The following is an 18,240-nucleotide window of genomic DNA, read 5'->3' on the forward strand; positions in this document are numbered from 1 at the left end:
CTCAAGTGAGAGGACACCACGACTAAGGAGTATTGAAGAGATTTATGAGGTAACCGAAAACATAAATGACATTAACCTTTTTTGCCTTTTGGGTAATTGCGAGCCTCTAAGCTATCAAGAAGCAGTTGAAAACGTAAAGTGGAGAGACGCCATGGAAGAAGAAATCAAGTCAATCACGAAGAATGATACATGGAAACTTACTACACTTCCACAAGGATAGAAAGCAATCGGAGTAAGATGGGTGTACAAGGCGAAGAAGAATGCAAAAGAAGACGTGGAGAGATACAAAGCAAGATTGGTGGTGAAAGGCTATAGTCAAAGACAAGGAATTGACTATGAAGAGGTATTTGCCCCCGTTGCTCGTCTTGAAACTATTAGACTGATCATTTCTTTGGCAACCCAAAATGAATGGAAGATCTATCAAATGGATGTGACGTCGGCCTTCTTGAATGGTTTTCTCGAAGAAGAAGTTTATATCGAGCAACCACATGGCTATGAAGTAAAAGGGAAAGAAGAAAAAGTCTTGAAGTTGAAGAAGGCATTGTACGGACTCAAGCAAGCACCGAGAGCTTGGAATGTTCGAATCGACAAGTATTTTCAAGACAAGAACTTCATAAAGTGTCCATATGAGCATACACTATATATTAAAGCGCAAAGTGGAGATATTTTGATTGTGTGCTTATATGTTAATGACTTGATCTTCACAGGGAACAATTTAAGCATGTTCGAAGAGTTCAAGAAAGACATGTCAAATGAATTTGAGATGAAAGAAGTAAGCACATCGACACTCGTTACCACTTCATAAGAGAATGCATCGAGAAGAAGAAGGTGAAGTTGAAGTATGTTATGTCTAGAGATCAAGTTGCCGACATTTTCACCAAGCCACTCAAATTGGAAACTTTCGTGAAGCTAAGGAATATGCTTGGAGTCACAAATCAAGTTTAAGGGGGGATGTTGAAATATTAAACTTGATTTGGGCTTAATCTTATTATTTGATTTTTGGGCTTTGTTATTTGGGCTTAGTTTATTTTGGGTAATGTTTTTAGAAAAGTCTTGTAGTATTTTGAGTGTCTAGATATTTCTTAAGATTGTAATATTTTCTAGAATACTCTTTATGTGTCTAGAGTTGAGAACTCTCTAGAATTAGTGTATCTAGAGTTCTCCTTAGAGTACTATAAATAAAGACGTAATCCTACACTTTTGCATAAAGCAAAAATACAAAGTTCTCTCTTCCATAAATACTTCTCCTACCTACCAAGTTTCTATTCAAGCCTCTAATATTCCCACACACTTTCCCTAAACACAAAAGGGATTTATTTCCAACACTAATTTCATTATCAAAATTGAAATGAATCATGGTCATTTCAGGGTCGGCCTAATCAATCTGGACCATGTTATAATTTAAAAAATAGATTTAAAAATATTAATTTATATCAAATATTTTTAAAAAATCAATAAAAATACATAGATTTTAAAAATAAATTATGATTTTACACCTCATTTTAAAAAATTGATGTAAAATAAATTTTGAAAAAATACTATGATTCTACATTTATTGTTAAAAAATAGGTGTAAAATGTATTATTTTTTTAAATTAAAAAAAAAGCCCTGCAAAAGTTGGGACCAATGCTTGCACATGCACCGGACCGGTCCTGGATCATTTATTAGTCGAGTTTGATTCAAGGATTGCGCATAAATTAAAAATACTCTTTTAATTTTTATTTTCAATTTAAAAAATATATATATAACACAACTTAATACAATTGTTTAAATTGAATAATGATTTTATTTGTGTTAATGCCAAGCAAATTCTGATTTATCTCTTGAATTTTTTTTAAAATTAATTTTGTAATACGAAGATTCTTTTGTTTTAAATCCTGAAAAATTATTTTTTGTAAAATCAACACTATTATATGAAGATTTTGTTGTTTTACACTCTATAAAATTGTTTTTTTTATATAAAATTAACTTTGCAAAACTAATTATGTAAAATTATTTATTGTAAAACTAATTTTGCCATATAAAAATGACAAGGTTAATTTAAAAAATAATAATTTTATAATGTCTAAAACAACATGATCTTTAGATGACACAATTTGTTTAAAAAAAATAATAAATTCACATGGTTTAAAATAACAGAATCTTCGTATGACAATGTTAGTTTTAAAAACAAAATTACAGAGGTAAATCAGAATTCGCCTATATAATAAGGGGTAAAATGATATTAACCCATTTTAATTTAACTTTTTTATAGGAATACAATTGAATAGTTATGATTAGGAGTGTATATGAATTGGTTTGGATTGAATTTAGTCAAAATCATGACACAACTCATAGAGAGTACACCCGTTTTGGTGAGGTGAAATAACCACTCATGATATTATTGGGTCGGTTTGACTAAAATCACAAATTTGTCGATTGGATTGGATTGAATAATAGGTTATCCATTTTTTTTCTTCCTTATATGATTATAAATGATGTGTCATATTTTTTCTTAATAAATAGTTTAACATATTACTGCTATTTTTTTAAACATCAAATGTCTAAATGCATAATAAAATTCTTCATAAACATATTTGCAAAAATCAAAGTTTCATTAGGATAATAACTAGAATTTCATAAAATAATTGCAAATTATATGAATTAGTATCAAAATAATCAAAGTGTGACTTCCTAAATAAGTTAAAATCATTACTTAGAAAATAAAATAGGTTTAAAATGCTGTGATTGAAGCCACCAAGATTAAAGACATTAAAATCATCACCCATCAAATTAAAAAAAAAAAAAAAAATAGTCACTCGATATCACATGGTTTTGTGGGTTGGGTGTGGGTTTACCCATAACCCAATTATTTTGAACGATTTTTCATTTTTGAAAACCGTGTTCACCCAATAGCCCAACCAACCGATTTTTTGGATCGGTTTGGATGGATTTCTTCGGATTTAATGGATTTATCCAACTCATGTACACCCCTAATTATGATGTACTGATTGTGTAAATTATTTTATACTGATAGTGCATAATAATTAAGCACTTGAATAACTTAAATTGAAGAATAATTTTATTGAAATACACCAACAATCTAAGGATGTTAACACTGTCAGTTAATCATAAACGTTAAATTTTAATTTGTTTTTGACTTTTTTACATCATATATAAAATACTACCTTCGAATGGTTGTGATGCACCGATGTTACTAGAAAGTTTACGTACATACTAATTAATCTCATAGAAGAAAATGCCTCATATAATACTTAATAAAATTTATTCATATATAGTGAATTTCACAATACAATATTTTCAATAAAAATTTATAAGTTAAAAATTATACAAAAACAAAAAATTACATAAACTCATTGATTCAATATTAATTTAATGGTTTAATGATAATATTGGTTATGAATAAAAAAATAGAACAATGAGTGGGTTGTAGTCAAATATATATAAAAAATCATATTCCTTTACATTATAGAACAAATTTGTTTTAAACGTAAATTAATCAGAACCAATGAATGTTCATTACATAAATTAATTCTTTAAAAACATGCATATCTATCGCAATCATTTATGAATAAATTTTAAAAATAGTTAAAAAGTTAAATATTTTAAAAAAAGTATTAATTGTCAATGATTGATAGTGTAAAAAATCTTTACAAATTATTAATTGTCCGGTATAATATGAGTGAGTTGCATTTGTATGAGTTTCTACTCTTTTGCATGAGTTCACCCTCCCCTTCAATAACTTTGTAGTTGGTGTCATGAAATTATTTAGGGATTTTCTCATAGTTGCACTCTATTAGTTGAATTTACATCAACATAATGAAATTATAAGAATATTTCTTCCATGACTCTCTTCTTTCATCTCTTCCCAAATATTTAATTTGTCACCCCACACTTGAACTTGACACCCTCATAATTTCATTACTACATAATTTCATAATTCCATTACTACCATTTCTAAAATTTTGAAACATATTTGCGTACAAAATTTCTAGTAGACAATTCAAAATTTTGAATACCACCTAAATTTCCGGTAGTGTATTCAGAATTTATGGATGCCTGGATTTCTAAAATTTACGTGAGTTTGCAATTTTATCAGAAATTTAAAAAGTACCATGTTTTACCAGAAATTTCAATAAAAATGATATTTTATATTGTTTAATTTTATAAAATTTTAAACGGTCAAGATTTCGCCGACAGTTTTTGACGACTGTGATTGTCCCGACCGTTTTGTGTGGTCCAAAATGAATGCAAAGTTGATAAATAAGGGTCACCTGTTGATCCGCTGTCGCATGCGGATCAAAACGAGTAGTTTTTCAAAAAACGTAGTTAGCGACAAATTGACTCGGATTATCGTTCTCACAAGGATTCTTGAATGAATTAACCAATGATAGTAACGATTAATGGGGTTTTGGTTGGTTTAGGATTCAATTAAAAAAATAGATTAAAATAAGTGATTATTGAAATAAGCTATAGCAACAATTTATTGATTCGGTCTTTGCCTATCATCGACTATCGTAATTCCAACCGCAGATTAACTATTCCTATTCGATTATAATATCAACTGACAAGCGCAATTGATAGTATAAGTTGTATGTTCCTATTATCCGAATTAAGCAAACGGGATTAAGTTTCATGAATTAAGCAAACATGAATTAAACGGACTCGATAACGAATTAAGCAAACGAAATCGTGACTATAGTTAGGATCACACAATCAATCGGATTAAATCAATATAGCATATGTAAATCGGATTAAACAAAAAAATACATATATTAATATTGAAAGGAATAAAAGACCTGAATAAGAATTACTAAAATCTCAAGGTATCGGAACCCGAATATAGCAAATTGTTTGGATCGATTAGTTCTTCATGAGAATTCTTGCCAAAGCTTTCAAGTATTTCGTGAATAGTGATCCTCCTCATGTTATGCGGCTGTTAGGTATATGGAAAACAAGGAATTTGGTTTACAACCCAACTGGATCGAAAACATAACCCAAACCCAAAACTAATGACCCAAAACTTAAATAAAACTAATGCTGCAACTTCAACGACTTTTCTGGCCCTGCTACAGTCTGATTCAGCTCTCGACTTCTGAATAAAAGTTGTAGATCTTTTTCTTAGCTTTCCATCGACTGGTAGCACGTCTCAATCCGATACTCCTAGCTCAAGATATGATTTTTCTCACGAAAGCTGCTAATGCTGAAAATTAAATACGAAAATTAAATAAGTGCAAAAATAACATAAATTATGAAAACACATTAAAACATAAAAATAATCAAAGCAAAACGAAGAAATGCTTAAGTACAAACATGGAAGAACGTGCATCTAAAATGCACTGATCACCTGTTGTTTGAGAAAAACATCTCAAAATACATCTTCTTCAATTTTTTATTAAGGCAAGAATGTACTTCAATGGAGCATCACTTTCCGTAGAGTTTCGGCTTTCGGATGATACCACATCTCTTGTCATCTTTACATCCAAGTTGAATGAATTGTTATCTGATACCGATAAGAGAAAGGGGAGAAAGATCGATTTTCGTGAAGATTGAATTAATATTAATGGAATGGTGAAATACAACCTTATTGAGTTGAAGACCGATAAAGATGTGAAGGTTATGTGGAGATCATTTCGTCGTAGGTTAATAAATGGATTGATAGAGTTAGATGCAAAGATTCCAAGATCTGTCGACGACATAATTAAGATGATGAAACATCCAGAATCATCTGGTAGTGTTTATGTTTTCTTATTTATTATCGTTTTTTAAAGTTATGTTTAAGTTATGTAATCTTTTGTCAAATGTTAAATTATGTTCATCTTGCATCAATGGAAGATCCAAAACATTATCTAATAAAAAAATTTGTGCAGATGTCTGAGTAATGTTACATGTAATGTCTCATAGGGGAATGTTGCACCCTCCTATCACAGATGTTAGGGAAATGCTCGTATATCCAGCACTGATATCATAACACAAACACAACAAATAATAAATAAGAAATGTTATTCGTAATCATTAAATAAGAACTAAACAAAAAAAAATAATTTCAAGTATACTTGTAATAGACTCAAATAACCAACAAGATGACTGGTCTCAAAGATTGTCGCAACTCCAAGTGTTGATTATATGTTTGTCAACACAATGAACCCCGAATCCCAACTGGTATCATCAAGGCTACTGAACAACCATATGTACTGGACGTCGATATAAACACCTGACTTGTCCGCAAAACGAGTACATGTTACTAGATGTAGCATGTACACCCTAATAGTAGCCTCACACACATGTTCCGCAACAAGCTCCTCGTACATATCTCGAAGCCAAGACATACGAAGGTGAGCGCCCTTGTTAAAGTCAAACTCCTTCAGCACGACCTCCTCAGAAACTCCCAAATCTCGTACAACAGCCAAACATGCAAGCGACTTGCTAATACCAGGAACCGTGAATAACCTACCAGTGATGGGGAGATGGAACAATGAGAAGACACCATCCAAAGTGATAGTCATCTCCCCAAACGACAGATGAAATAAAGATTTTTCCTTGTGTCATCATTCAACAAAAGCAATAAGAAGTGAAGCATCGAGCATGGTAAGTGAACAGTCGCCAAATGCAAGGAGATCAAAATCATGTACAATTCGCCTGACCTGCTCAGGCATCAAAATCTTCAGGAATTTCTTCATCTTCGACCCGTGGAAGGCCATCTTCAGCGTGGGACAGTCATGTAACAAACAAATTTTAAAAAAATTAGCAGTTAGCTTTCATTGAACAATATTAAATAAATTAAAAATATATATATATATATATATATATATATATAATATAATATATATATATATATATATATAATATATATATATACCTCTCCCTTCTATAGTCGGTATGTCATATGGTCAACATATTCTGTAAGCACCGACCGGTCAATGGATCCTTCCGAGAATGCTCCATCAGTGTGCATAGACGACCCCATCAACATATATGTAACCTCCGTGTTAGCAATAGCAAATGGGATTGGATCTGTGGCAACCACATCATCAGCAACAACAACATCTGGCTGGGCCATCTCATCTACAATAGAGGCATTTGGCTGGACCACCTCATTTGCCACCTCATCAACAACCTCAATAGCAACATGGGTCGCATCTATCTCGACCGCTGGGTCACGAACATCCTAAACCTGCACCTCCTAGGCATTAACAGCCTCAGCATCATCTTTGGGCTGCTCGTCTGATCTACCCGCTTGGCGTCAGGTGCTATTGGGTACGCGGAACTGCCCCTGCTCAGCTAACCGTTTATGGTGTGAACCGGTTGGAACCACTCGTTCAACTAGTGGATGGGAAGACTCAGCCTCAACATCCCTAGTCTGGGCTACCGCTCTATTTGTCATGTCTACAATAGTGTCTTTCCTTCCCCTGTATTTCACTGCAAAAACGAAAAAAATCAGTTAAATTTTGGAAATTCTGAAATTTTCGGGGAAAAGCATAAGAGTAATCTCGTGGTCGTGGATCAAAATCTCCTTAGTGTTAGTACACCAGTTACACTCTGCAGGTATTGTTGGGTTCCACTTGTTTTGTATAGAATTCTTTAACAGACTCTCATGAGCCAATAACAAGATGAAAGTCTGGATTCGATGAAGACTTTTCCACTTCCAAATGATATTCCAATTGATACTAGCATATATCACAATAAAAGAAGCATAAAAAAATTATATACATTACTAACAGAAAATTTACTATCTCTATTAACCCTCACCCTAACTTGTTTGCACCATCTTCAAGAAGAGGTGGATGCTACTCAATCTATTTAAAGTCTTATAACAAATAAGTTCAGTCTCTAAATAAAATTGTACTATTAAAATTGAGTCATATTTTGCTCATAAATCTATATTATAACTCACTCATACCATTAAAACACCAATTTTTATTTCCTTCTTCAAATCATTTAAATTCTAATTAAATCATTATTGTCTTAAATTCGGCAAATTTACCGAGATAACCCACATTTTCGAAAAAATTCCCAAAATACCCCACTTTTCAGGAAAATTCCCAAAATACCCCACTTTTTAGGAGGAGGCGCCAATTGGATTGACGACCCCTCTTAAAAATTGCAAGGAGGCGCCAATCCAATTGGCGACTCCCTTAAAAAAGCCTCAAATGAAAAAACCTCCAACATGAAAGTTATAGATCTTTTCAAGACAATGAATTTGGATATAAATTTTGCATCATTTGGATTTTTTATTAGAAAGTTATGGGCAGTTGAAGTTGGACTACTGAGTTTTTGAACTGTTATCTGACCTATAATGTCTTGCATTATTTCATGTGTTTCTTTTAGAGTTATGAAATTTTGTCCAACATAACAACTGAAGTAGACATCTTAAATTTTGCAATGCACTTGGTCCCACCTCAAAATAATTAAAAATGAGTGAGTTAGGTCCCTGCGAACTTGACCCAAAATTAGGGTTTATGTCAAAATGACCTATAATGTCTTGCATTATTTCATGTGTTTCTTTTAGAGTTATGAAATTTTGTCCAACATAACAACTGAAGTAGATATCTTAAATTTTGCAATGCACTTGGTCCCACCTCAAAATAATTAAAAATGAGTGAGTTAGGTCCCTGCGAACTTGACCCAAAATTAGGGTTTCTGTCAAAATGACCTATAATGTTTTGAAATGAATGATGAGCTTCCAAGTTTCAAATGGATTTTTGATGAACATGAAAGTTGTTCATATGGCGACTCTTCTTAAAACTTGAATGGAGGCGCCAATTGGATTGGCTAGGGCAGATGCCCTAGCCAATCCAATTGGCGCCTATGTTTAGGTTTTAAGAGGAGTCGCCAACTCAATTGGCGAGTCCCTCATAAAATGCCTTTTTTGTCTTATAAATAGATGCGTTGTGTGACCTATTGTTCCACAACTCATATAATCATTTGGCTATCATGTTTGGTGTTCGTCGTCGATACAGTAAGGTGATTTATGCGAGAGACAAACCTTAATTGGTGATGCTGTTTTGGAACATCACCACGTTAGATCAACTGAAGAGGGAGCTGGTTCGATGGTTAGACGGGAAAATACCAGAAGGGGAAAAAATCAGAAGTATTGAGAGACTTGACAGTATCTTTGGTTGGGTGCGAATGAAGACTGATAAGGATGCTAGGGAAATGATGTTCGGTCGAGACGACATTAATTTGATTGTTGTAATCAGTTAGAATTATTTATGTTTTCAGATGTTTTGTACTGATGTTGGTTATGAAACTCGTTGTAACAAGAACTTAATGATATATAATGATTGATTGTTACAGAAATACAATGTTAGGAAAAGCTTAAGATCTAGAAAAAATGTTAAAAAAAAGCTTAAGATCTAAATAAAATGTTACAAAAATCTTTAGATTTAGATGATGCTCCTTGATTGGGACAGTTGTTTTTGTTGTGTCCTGGTTGACGACAGATACTACATAATCTTATCATTTTATCTGTGGAATCCATCTCTGTTCTGATACGTGTGCTGTTTGGCCTTCATTTCTTCTTTCTACGCATCTCTTCATTGTGCCAAACAATATCTCCTTCATATGGAGGCCAGTAATCCTCCATTGGTAGTACTGAAAAGCTTTGACTATATACATTCATGATGGTGTTGGCTTTGTACACATCAGATAAATGGGTGTAAGCGTCTTGACGAGTATAAGAGCATGCTGCAATGACATGGGAGCAAGGTATGCGGAAGGCCTGAAATTTTCCACAATCGCACCAACTTCTGTGTAGTTTAACCGCGTAGGCTAAATTTGGTCTCCCGTCGCTGTTGCCCATTGTTTCCTGGACGCTGAAATTTTGTCTTTGACGGTCAAACACTGTTACAGCGTGTGTCGTAGCTTTGATGCTCTCCTCTTTCATGACCTTCATGCAACACTCACTGAATACTTGTCCAGACATTAACACTGCACTCCATCTTTCACCTCTAGTTGCGAACATAGAAGCCAACCTATAATAGGTTGATCTTACCAAGGCGGTTATCGGCAGGTTTCAAATTCCTTTGAAAACCCCGTTCATGCATTCCACAATGTTTGTTGTCATGTGGCCCCATCGACAACCACCGTCAAATGCTCTTGTCCACTGCTCTACTGGGATGTTATTTATCCATCTCCCCGCGTCTTCATTAGACAGACGAATCTCATCACGATAATATTGAAAAGACGGTTGAGTTAAAGCATACCCAACATTCACCACCTTCTTGCGAAGATTCTTATCTTTTATAGCACACATGAAGTTTTGTACAATGTGTCTGATACAGTAGACATGTGTAGAAGGAGGATCATGTCATCCGTTGTCATGGTTGTTGTAGGCACTTTCGATGGCAGCATGTCTATCAGAAATTAAACATAGATTGGCTTGTGGAGCAACATGCGTTCTGAGATGTCGAAGAAAGAAACCCCATCCACCAGCCGTTTCACCTTCAACAAGAGCAAAGGAAATGGGAAATACATTGTTGTTACCGTCTTGTGCAACTGCCATGAGCAAAGTACCCTTGTATTTTCGGTATAACCAAGTGCCATCAATTTGCAGGAGAGGTTTGCAGAAAGCGAAACCTTTGATGCACGGGTCAAATGCCCAAAAAAGACGGTGAAATATTCTATTACCTGTAGCACAGGTTCCGTCTGGCATCATTGCTGGCACTGTCTCCAGAATTGCCACAGTTCCTGGGACATAAGTTTTTAGTGCCCATAAAAACCGTGGTAATTCCTTGAATGAGTCCTCCCAGTTGCCGAAAACCTGCTCAACAACCTTTGTCCTCGCAATCCATGCTTTCTTGTAAGATGGAGTATAATTATATGTTGTTCGGATATGGGATATAATTATACTCACCTTCACTGATGGGTCTTTATTTACCTATGACAGAATGTCTTGACATATCAAAGTTGTGCTCAGTTTACGGTGATCTTGTTCAACATTAGTTGCAACGCAACTGTGTGGTGGGTCTATTGAGGCGATCTCCCAAGAGTCATTTTTCTTCTTGTAAGATGCAGCCAAACGAAACTTACAAAGCATGTTACGACATTCGATAACATACCTTCTAGAGTCAGTTGGTTTCACTGTAAAGTCAGCAAAGTTGTTCATATGGTATTTTTTTATTGCCAAGACACATTCCTCTTTGGTACGAAACATGTCTCCCACCTTTAATTCGCCTACTGGTCTCGGATACGGATTATAGAAGACACTGTCGGACGTTTCATCGTCGTGAAGATCCATATTTGTCATATGTTGAGGAGGATTGTAGGCATGAGTAAGAGGTATTGGTGGTGGTTGAGCCTCATCTTCATCGTCGTTGTTCAGGATGTGATCAACCTGTACCTCAGTCTCCTCTTCTTCTTCATCAACAACGTCGACCTCTACTTCGGCTTCTGGGTTGACTTCATCTGACCATTGTGCATCATCTGCAGCATCTTCACCAGCTGGATCCTGATCGGTTAGTTGAGACTGTTGAGACGGTATACATGGTTGTATAGTAATGTACAACTCGATACAATCCATGCCTGAATGTTCATGACTAAGAAACATGCTTTCAACATCTTCATCGTCTCGTATCTTTAGGGGGAAAAACTTGCATTGACCATTCTCAAAAAATATAGGATTCTGATATGTCATCTTTGACACAATACCTGATGCTATAAAGGATTGTATTCTTTTTTTGAAATGCAAAAAGGTTGCATTTCTCTTCATTGTCACTCTAATGGTATCAGTGTTTCTAAAACAAAAACCATGAAGCTCAAACTCAAAAGTTTCACCGTTGCAGTGAACGTTGATACTGTATAATGATGAAGATGACATTTTGGAGATAAAAAGTATTTTGCAAGTGCAGATGAATGTGAGTGAAGATGAAAAGTATTTTGGAGATGAAAAGTATTTTGCAAGTGCAGATGAATGTGATAGTAAGACACTTAAATACATGGTATCAGTGTCTCACATTGAAGCTACTCTAAGATACTGTGTCAAGCATGCAAGTAATTTCAGAGATGAGGTGTCTGTCATGCAATACCGTGTGAGTTGATGTGTCAAGCATGCTAGGTAGTCATGAGTTGATGTGTCTGTCAAGCATGCTAGCTAGTCAAGACAGAAGTGAGTATTCAGCATGCAGGATACTAGAGAGCCACATGTCTGAGATGATGTGTCAATCCTGCAAGACAGTGTGACTTGATGTGTCAAGCAGGCAAGCTATCAAGAAGGTAGTCATCAGCATGCAGGAGACAAGACAGACACGTGTCGGACACCTAAGATGGTCAGAGATGATGTGTCTGTCAAGCATGCTAGCTAGTCAAGACAGAAATGAGTATTCAGCATGCAGGATACTAGAGAGCCACGTGTCTGAGATGATGTGTCAATCCTGCAAGACAGTGTGACTTGATGTGTCAAGCAGGCAAGCTATCAAGAAGGTAGTCATCAGCATGCAGGAGACAAGACAGACACGTGTCGGACACCTAAGATGGTCAGAGATGATGTGTCAAGCATGCTAGCCATCCATAAGTGAGTTGTTCAGCATGCAGGAGACAACAATGCCACGTGTCAGACATGCAGAAGGTGGCGCCAATTGGTTTGGCGCCTACCTTTAGGGCTTGTACATGGTCGCCAATTTGAATGGCGCCCCCATGGAGTCAGTCCTCGAAACCAAGCATTCAGAACTAGCCTTGCATGCATGTACCCTATGGTGTCGCCAATTTGAATGGCGCCCCCTCTTTAATAATGTACATGGTCGCCAAATGAGGTGGAGACACCATGCAAACACAATTTTTCATGCACTCCTCCATTTGCCTATAAATTGATCCACTCCTTCAACAATTCTTCCACACCAACATTCTCACTACTTCATCTACATTTCTCACTACTTCATCTACATTACTTCTTTTACAATTTCATCTTCAACAAAATCTTCCATTTTCATCTACACCAACTCCCCAACAATATGTCTTTACTCACAATGGGCGAAGCACACAGAGGAACAGTTGCAAACATCGCGACATACGTAAGTTTTTTCTTATACTTCTTTTTATGTTTCATCTCCACCAACCCCATTTTATTTTGAAATACCGACTTAGTCAAGTGTTACATTATTTCTATTATAGGATGTCTCAAGGTTTCGAACTCGAGTCCACGAATTTGTCCCAATGGACCCGATGATTCAACCTTATGTTGAACTCGCCGGTTTTGGTCACCTTAGCAAAATTATGTCTTGGTCTATAGATAACAAGTTCATTCTAGCCTTATGCGAAAGATGGAGGCCAGAGACACACACATTTTGGTTTCCAACCGGTGAGTGTACCGTGACGTTAGAAGACGTCTACATGCTTTTAGGACTACGAATTGAAGGCAAAGCTGTTAATGGTAAGACCAACTATGCAAATTCAATTTGCATGGAGCTTTTAAACACTGATTTGTTAGATGATAATGCTAGGGGACAAGGTATACTACTTTTACGCCTAAAGTCGTATTATAATAGTTTTTATTTAGATGAGCATTCTACCGAAGATGCTCGAATCATCAAAACTAGGTGTTACATTATGTTGTTACTAGGATCCTTTTTATTTCCCGAAGGTAGTGGTTCTAGCATGCATATTATGTACTTACCTTTACTTAGACATATAGATAGAATAGGTAGTTATAGTTGGGGATCCGCATGTCTAGCCTATCTCTATAGTTCGTTGTGCAAAAACTCCCACAAAGATACTTCTACATTTTCTGGATGTGCTGTTTTGCTACAAGCATGGGGATGGTCAAGACTACCGTCTCTAGCACCGGTCAATAACAACCCCTTCACTTTTCCATATGCAAAAAAGTAAGTTGTTTAAATTGCTATATCTTTACTTCCTTCCTTACAGTTTATTACCCATAACTAATTTATTTTAACTTTTTGGTGTAGATGGTCGGCACGCGGTATGAATTACAGCAGATGTCCGAGACACTGTATTACTCAATATCGCAACCTGTTGGATCACCTACGGCCGGCATACGTAAGCAAAATAATTTCATTATTTCTTCATATTATGTTGACTTTTTCTACATTCATTTAAATCCTATCGTCTTTAACATTTCAGTTCATTTGGCGTCCATACCTTAATATGGATCATGAGCATCAGATCAACCCTGAAGACGCAGCCGTATGGACAACATGCACACCGATAATACGGTTCACAACAGTGGAGCTGCACAACACCGATCGTGTGAAGCTGCAGTTTGGTATGGTCCAGAATATCCCAGATCCCCCAGCTAGCCTAGGAGAATGGCATATGCGTAAAGTGAACGACCAATGGAACTACAACCCTTGGCAAACCTTCGCAAGATCAGAGTGTCGCAAGTGGAAGCACCGTCATGACCATGTCTTAACTGACGCAGTCATGCCAAATGAGGTAAAACCAAGTCGTACTTATATGGCTTGGTATAGATCAGTTGGATTTCAATTCATCGCCGATGATATGTACCTCTACGACCCACGCCAGACAAGTTACACACAAGAAGGATCAACATCTAACCCCCAACAACATTCTCAGCCCGGTTACTCACAACCACCTATCCGACAAACTTTCCGTTCCACAAACACACAAACATACAACCAAAACATGCCATTCACCCAACCCCAAAACCAAGAACATCCCCCATACCACCACCAACAAATGGACCATCAACCTTCGACCGAACATCGCTTCGCACCCACACCATCACCCTACCAAAGTCGCCGTACCCAAAACACTAACCGCCCCATCACCTACCGTAGCCAAGAACCCCAAACATCACAATACCAAAACATCCCACAACCATATCTCTTCCAAACACCCCAACAACCTTTCCAACCTTTCCTAGACCCATCATTGTCACCCATGTCTCCCTTCAACCGTCCCGGTCGCCCATCCATGAGTCAACCACACCCCAACTTCTCTGGCATGGGTCATGAGCTCAGCTACGCCGGTACACCATCATTGAATACTGAAGACTATGCTGAGTTGGCTGAATACCTCAACGGATCTTCTCCTGTAGGAGGTAATGACGCTCCTGGACCATCAGATGAACAAACACCGGTGCAGAATCGTCAACGTGGGTTAGGGCCAAGGGTTAGGGTAGCTAGGGGATGTGGGACCGGAGGTCGGTTAGGTGATCCCGGTCATCACCATTAGGATTCTTTGTGTAAAATCCAAATTTTATTAATATCAATTCGTATTATGTCAAATTTATCTTTGTGTAAACTCCAAACATTAGGTTTCTTTCATAATTCTAAAATAAACACATATCATAATACAAAAATTTATAGGTCAGAAACCCTAATTCAAGGACTTGTTATTGTTATGTTGAAGGGCTTGAATTTGGTCCCTTTTGGCAAAATTCACATACACATGTTTTGACAAAAACCCTAATTTTGGGTCAAGTTCGCAAGGACCTACCTCACTCATTTTTAATTATTTTGAGGTGGGACCAAGTGCATTAGAAAATTTAAGATGTCTAATTCACTTGTTATGTTGGACAAAAATTCATAACTCTAACACAAACACATGCAATAATACAAAACATTATAGGTCAGATAACAGATAAAATGTCAAAGAGTCCAAGTTCAGGTGCCCATAGCTTTCTCATAAAAATTGCAAATGATGCAAAACTTTAGTCCAAATTCATTATCTTGAAAAGATCTACAACTTTTATGTTGAAGGTTTTGTCATTTGAGGCTTTTATCATTCAAACTAAAGGGCTTGAAGTTGGTCCCTTTTGGCAAAATTCACATACACTTGTTTTGAGATAAACCCTAATTTTGGGTCAAGTTCGCAGGGACCTAACTCACTCATTTTTAATTATTTTGAGGTGGGACCAAGTGCATTGCAACATTTAAGATGTCAACTTCAGTTGTTATGTTGGACAAAATTTCATAACTCTAAAAGAAACACATGAAATAATGCAAGACATTATAGGTCAGATAACAGTTCAAAAACTCAGCAGTCCAACTTCAACTGCCCATAACTTTCTCATAAAAAATCCAAATGATGCAAAATTTATATCCAAATTCATTGTCTTGAAAAGATCTACAACTTTCATGTTGGAGGTTTTTTCATTTGAGGCTTTTTTAAGGGAGGCGCCAATTGGATTGGCGCCCCCTCTTAAAAATTACACATAGGCGCCAATTGGATTGGCTAGGGCAGGTGCCCTAGTCAATCCAATTGGCGCCTCCTTGAAATTTTTAAGAGGGGTCGCCAATCCAATTGGCGCCTCCTCCTAAAAGTGGGGTAGATTGGGAATTTTTTTGAAAAGTGGGTTATTTTGGGAATTTCTTCGAAAAAGTGGGTTATCTCGGTAAATTTGCCCTTAAATTCACTTTTGGTCCTCCTAATTTGATATTTATTAATTTCTAGTCTCTTCCTTTTAAAAATTTTGTTCCCTAAACTTTACATCACTTGGAATTTTGATGACCCCTCCAATTTTGCATAAGTGGCAATGATGATTGAAATAAAAAAATTGTTTTTGATAAGTTGACAACGATAACTATGATTATTTATTATTTAATATTTTTAATAGGATGACTATGATCATTTGTTATTTAATATTTTTAATTAATTAACTAATAATTTTATTTAAAAATTATTTATTAATACAAATTTTAATATTTAAAAGAATAATTTTGAGCTTTAAGTTAAACCCAACTCTTTAGCCCATAATTGAACATCATAATGTGTTTGTTTTAAACATATAAACACTAATTTATTTTTATTGAAACTAGTAAAGGACTCGTGCGTTCGCACGAGTCATACAAATTAAAAAAAAAATGTTTCAAATTATGATTGTCATATAAATATTAATTCAATTTAGAAGGTAATAGTGTTTTGTTAGGATGTACATGGAAATTATGTTAATTGCATTAAATATCACCTTAAAAAAGTGTCATCCATACTCCTCTCTTGTTGTAAGCACCCATAATCTTTTTTTATAGATTTTAAATAAAAAGGCTAATGAATTTAATAAAATTATTTTTCAAAAATATCATTTATTATTATATTTTTAATATCAAATTAAAATATAATATAAAATATTAGGTTGTCTTAGTCAGTCAGACATGTCTGTTTTGCTTGCATACTTTGCATGTTTGATGATCAATAAATTTAAATAGAATTATTTTATTAGAAAAAAATAGATTATCTTACAACATAACTTAAAACCCGTTTGCATTTTTATTAGAGTGGATTGATTAATTTATTCATATTTTTCATAAATATTTAACTTTTCATAAAATATATTAAATAAAATATATTAAAAAAATATGACATGATTTTGATAATATTATTATTAGATATTTATTTGATGGTTAATATATCTTTTATAATAGTATTATTATAAATTTATTTGAAAAACATATTATTGTTAAAAAAATATGACAAGTTTTTGATTAAATTTAAAAAATACATATGTATTCATGATACAAAAATGTGTTGTGGGTATTTATTTAAAAGCATCCCATGGTCATATTCATCATTGTCATGTTACAAAATAATTATTTGTAGACTCTTTGCTCTATTATTTTGTTCACGTAGAATAGATAAAGGTAAAATTGCATTTTTTTGTATACAAAATGAGGACTAAGTATTCTAATTGAATGGTTATGTTATCAAAGATGTATACATTAACATCAACACTAAGTTATAAATTTTTATTATGAGGCAAGAGAATTTTGCATAGTTGAATGATAAGAGACTATCGTTGGTGTACAAGATGATAAAGATGAACAATAAACAAATGAGAGGAGAGAGACTAATAACAAACTTCCATTACTCTTGAAATGGTTACAAAATGGTTGCACACAAAATGCACACAAAATGCACACACACACTGCAAAAGGAATAAATGTATAATTTGTTCACACCACTCACTTGCTTAAATACAAGTGAAACTTTAGGAGAAATACTAAAATACCCTATAACAAACTTTGCCTACAAACTTCTGAAAATATGAATTAATTCTAACACCATCCCTTAATTCATATTCAACATAGCCAAAACTAACAACACCAATTTCATCCCTCAAGCTGAGAAATTGATCAGTCTTGATCACCTTCGTCAGAATATTTGCCAACTGCTTTTGAGTGCTACAGTGCACAACTTCTAGCACTCCATTCTGAACTTGATTTCTCAGAAAGTGATACTTAGTCTCAATATGTTTGTTTCTCCCATGCAACATTAGGTTCTTGGCAAGATTGATTACAGACTTATTATCGACCATCAGCTTTAGAG

The 18,240-nt window shown here is 35.0% G+C and overlaps 1 protein-coding gene across 1 annotated transcript; it reads left to right on the top strand.

Moving 5' to 3' along the window:
• Positions 1-12,798: 12,798 nt before the first annotated feature.
• On the top strand, positions 12,799-18,207 carry LOC127095371 (protein MAIN-LIKE 2-like). Its single transcript, XM_051034075.1, has 3 exons — positions 12,799-13,007; positions 13,108-13,480; positions 18,191-18,207. Exons 1-3 carry the CDS (start codon positions 12,948-12,950, stop codon positions 18,205-18,207), a joined length of 450 nt encoding a protein of 149 aa, XP_050890032.1. The 5' UTR covers positions 12,799-12,947.
• Positions 18,208-18,240: the final 33 nt, after the last annotated feature.

This window comes from Lathyrus oleraceus, chromosome 6 (assembly GCF_024323335.1).
Source record: "Lathyrus oleraceus cultivar Zhongwan6 chromosome 6, CAAS_Psat_ZW6_1.0, whole genome shotgun sequence".
NCBI classification, from domain to species: Eukaryota; Viridiplantae; Streptophyta; class Magnoliopsida; order Fabales; family Fabaceae; genus Lathyrus; species Lathyrus oleraceus.

Coding starts and splice junctions, on each gene's coding strand:
- LOC127095371 (XM_051034075.1), top strand. CDS start 12,948: ATGTCTTTACTCACAATGGGCGAAGCACACAGAGGAACAGTTGCAAAC. Junction 13,008..13,107: donor TTGCAAACATCGCGACATAC/GTAAGTTTTTTC, acceptor TTTCTATTATAG/GATGTCTCAAGGTTTCGAAC.